We start from the raw sequence: 2832 nt of genomic DNA, 5'->3' as shown, positions 1-2832 counted from the left end.
TACTTAAAAACTATTTTAAATCACTGATATTTCGAACCAATCAGAACTCTTCGCACGGATTGATGACATGGCACCCATCCATCCATACATCTACCTCACCATCTCACATCCATCGATCCATGTATCTATAGAAAAGAAAAAAAGATAACCCGACCCGTAACCCAAACCCTAGCTCACATCCCTCCCCCCATCGCACCCTTCCTCCCTTGTCCCCATCTCCTCGTCGCCGCCACCTCCACCCCGTCCCCGCCCCCTCCCGATCCAGTCCTCCCTCGTCCCCATCTCCTCGCCACCGCCACCTCCTCCCCATCCCCACTTCCCTTGAACAATCCAGCAAACTCATCGCATGAGCAACAACCAGCAGCGGCAAGCAGAGGGAGAGAGGCAGGAAGACCGAGATGGTACAGGACACCCTGAGGCTGGTGTGCCTGCCGGTGTCGGCGCACGACGGGAGGCTGCCGCGGCAGTACACGCTGGAGGGGCAAGGCGCCAAGAAGGACATCTCGCCACCACTGGAGTGGTACGGGGTGCCCGGCGGCACGCGGTCGCTGGCGCTGGTGGTGCAGGACATCGACGCGGACGAGCGGGTTCCGTGGATGCACTTGGTGGTGGCCAACAAATCGCCTGAGGAGAAGGGGCTTCCCGAGGGGTTTTTGGGCGCCGGCGGCAACGCCAACACCGGCGGCGAAGGCGGCCTCCAGGAGGGGGTCAACGACTGGAAGCAGCCCGACTGGCGCGGCCCCGTCCCGGACTCTCAAGGCCACCGCATCCAGTTCCGGCTCTACGCGCTCGGCGACGTGCTCAGCCTCGGCAACAAGGCAAGTGCGCCCGCAAGATCCAGTCGTGGTGGCTCTGTTCTGAACTTCCTTTTTCTTTTATGACATTCACCTTTTCAAGTTTAAGATTCAATCGACATTTTCCTCCATGGATTTCAGTCCCAAACTCTCTAACCCCTTTGTGTGTGTTCTTTTGGCTTGCACGTCAAACCCTAGGTGGGGCTGTGCATCTGCTGCTCCAGATCAAGTGCGCGGCCATGAGTAGATCCAGCATATGTGCAGATTAGTGGTGTCTCCCTACCTTTCCCAAATTTTCTGACGCTCAAGTTTCTGATTTATTAAATTAACTTAGTCTCATGTGCATGTGTGTGTACTGAAAACGTTCACCCCTGTGCATAATCTTGGTGTATTGTTGCTGTACAAATAACCTGATTCATTTTATTTTATTTCCTTATTGAAGGATGTATACCCTGTCTTTTTTATACTGTTGCTTCCAAGAACAGAGTTAGATGTTCCTACGGTAATTTGTAAGCACCTATGAATGACTAGGGGCTTTTGTATGTGCATCTCGGTTGACTTCTTTGTGTGATTACTAAAGAAATGGTAGAGGAAGAAGAACTCTCCTTTCTTCTTTTGTACTCTTTGCTGGTCCTACTCTTGCTGCTCCTACGTTCAGATTTCACTCCCTCGAGTAGGCTAATTTTCTTGCTCCAGTCTGTCCCCTTTCGATCTAGTGATGGTTGCTCAGGCACCAGATTCAATTATTTCTTTGGATCTTTGTTGATTGCAGATAGAGAGATGAAGACACTCGGAGGAAGACAAGATGCTGGTCTGACTATTTGGGAGCAAGGGGGAGACGATGAAACCTGGACAGTGCTTACTCTGCTTCCTCTCCTTCTAATATCTGATATCCATCTTGCTTGGCTGGTATGGCTGCCCATCCGTGTTGTACCGTGTAGCCCTTTGTGGAGTCTTTCTATTGGTCAGTAGTTGCAGCCCATACATAGACTAACCGTGTGTCAGTTGACTATTAATATAGATAGTGCACATGAATGTGGTGGTCAAATGTGTCTCTCAAATATGTCATGTTGTCCTCGTTGACCAATAGATATTTTTGTGTTGGTCTAAGTTTGGTGTGGCATGGTTATATAGCTTAGCATAGTCTGGTCTCCCTATATTTGCTTTTACCCAAGAATCTTAACCCACTTGTATTCATGTACTATTTGAGGTGTAAGAATAATAATAAAAACATTTGAGTGATTATGCTTGTTGAAGAAGTCTGAGATGTGCTAATTTAATCTATATGATCTTCCTAATTTTAATTAAGTGCATCCGCTGCTCCAGATCGAAGCTGCCGGCGTTGGTGGCCGTGGTGCCGCTGGGTGGTGCAGGTTGATGCTCAAGTGCATGGCCATGGAGCAGAACCAGCATATGTGGTGGTGCAGGTTGATGCTCAAGTGCACGACCATGGAGCAGATCCGCTGGGTGGTGGTCACTTCGAATTTCTCCAGAACCGCCGCCACCTCCCTCGCCGTGCTCGTCGGCAGCGGCGTCGCCCTCTTCTTTCGCCGCTCCTCCATCGCGCTAGCCTAGAATGAGTTAGCAGACCCCATCGACAGGGAAGTTATGTCCTCACATTTCTCATTTTTCTCTACTCTTCTTTCACTGTAGCACAAATGGATGTATTTCTGATCTCAAATGTGTGCTCTTGCATACACTGAATTTCTGAATATAGCATGAACTATGCGTACACCCCCATAGGCAGCCAAGTTCTGTCCTCAGATTTGCTTGCTTGTTGTCCGTACAATTTATGAATCTCTGAACTTTTTCCAAGTCCATGTTATTTATGCACTGAATCTCTGAGCTTTTCCTATGTACTGTGTTTCTGTTTCATAGGTGCAGGTGTATGTTTGACATTTCTTTTCACTGTAAATAATATGTTCGACTATCAACATTAATTTTCGATGTACACCATGTCAGTATGCTAGTGTTCCTAGTAGAATACACACTCTTAAAATTAGAGAAAAAATAAATATATGCGTTCAGTTATATATGC

At 48.2% G+C, this 2832-nt stretch overlaps 1 protein-coding gene across 1 annotated transcript; it reads left to right on the top strand.

Moving 5' to 3' along the window:
• The first annotated feature begins 398 nt into the window (after positions 1–398).
• Positions 399–2369, top strand: LOC123408696. Its single transcript, XM_045101753.1, has 3 exons — positions 399–818; positions 1237–1296; positions 2121–2369. The coding sequence occupies exons 1-3, from the start codon at positions 399–401 to the stop codon at positions 2367–2369; spliced, it is 729 nt and encodes a 242-aa protein (XP_044957688.1).
• The last annotated feature ends 463 nt before the right edge of the window (positions 2370–2832 follow it).

This window comes from Hordeum vulgare, chromosome 7H, assembly GCF_904849725.1.
Source record: "Hordeum vulgare subsp. vulgare chromosome 7H, MorexV3_pseudomolecules_assembly, whole genome shotgun sequence".
Lineage (NCBI taxonomy): Eukaryota > Viridiplantae > Streptophyta > Magnoliopsida > Poales > Poaceae > Hordeum > Hordeum vulgare.
This window is presented reverse-complemented; position numbering and strand designations above follow the sequence as displayed.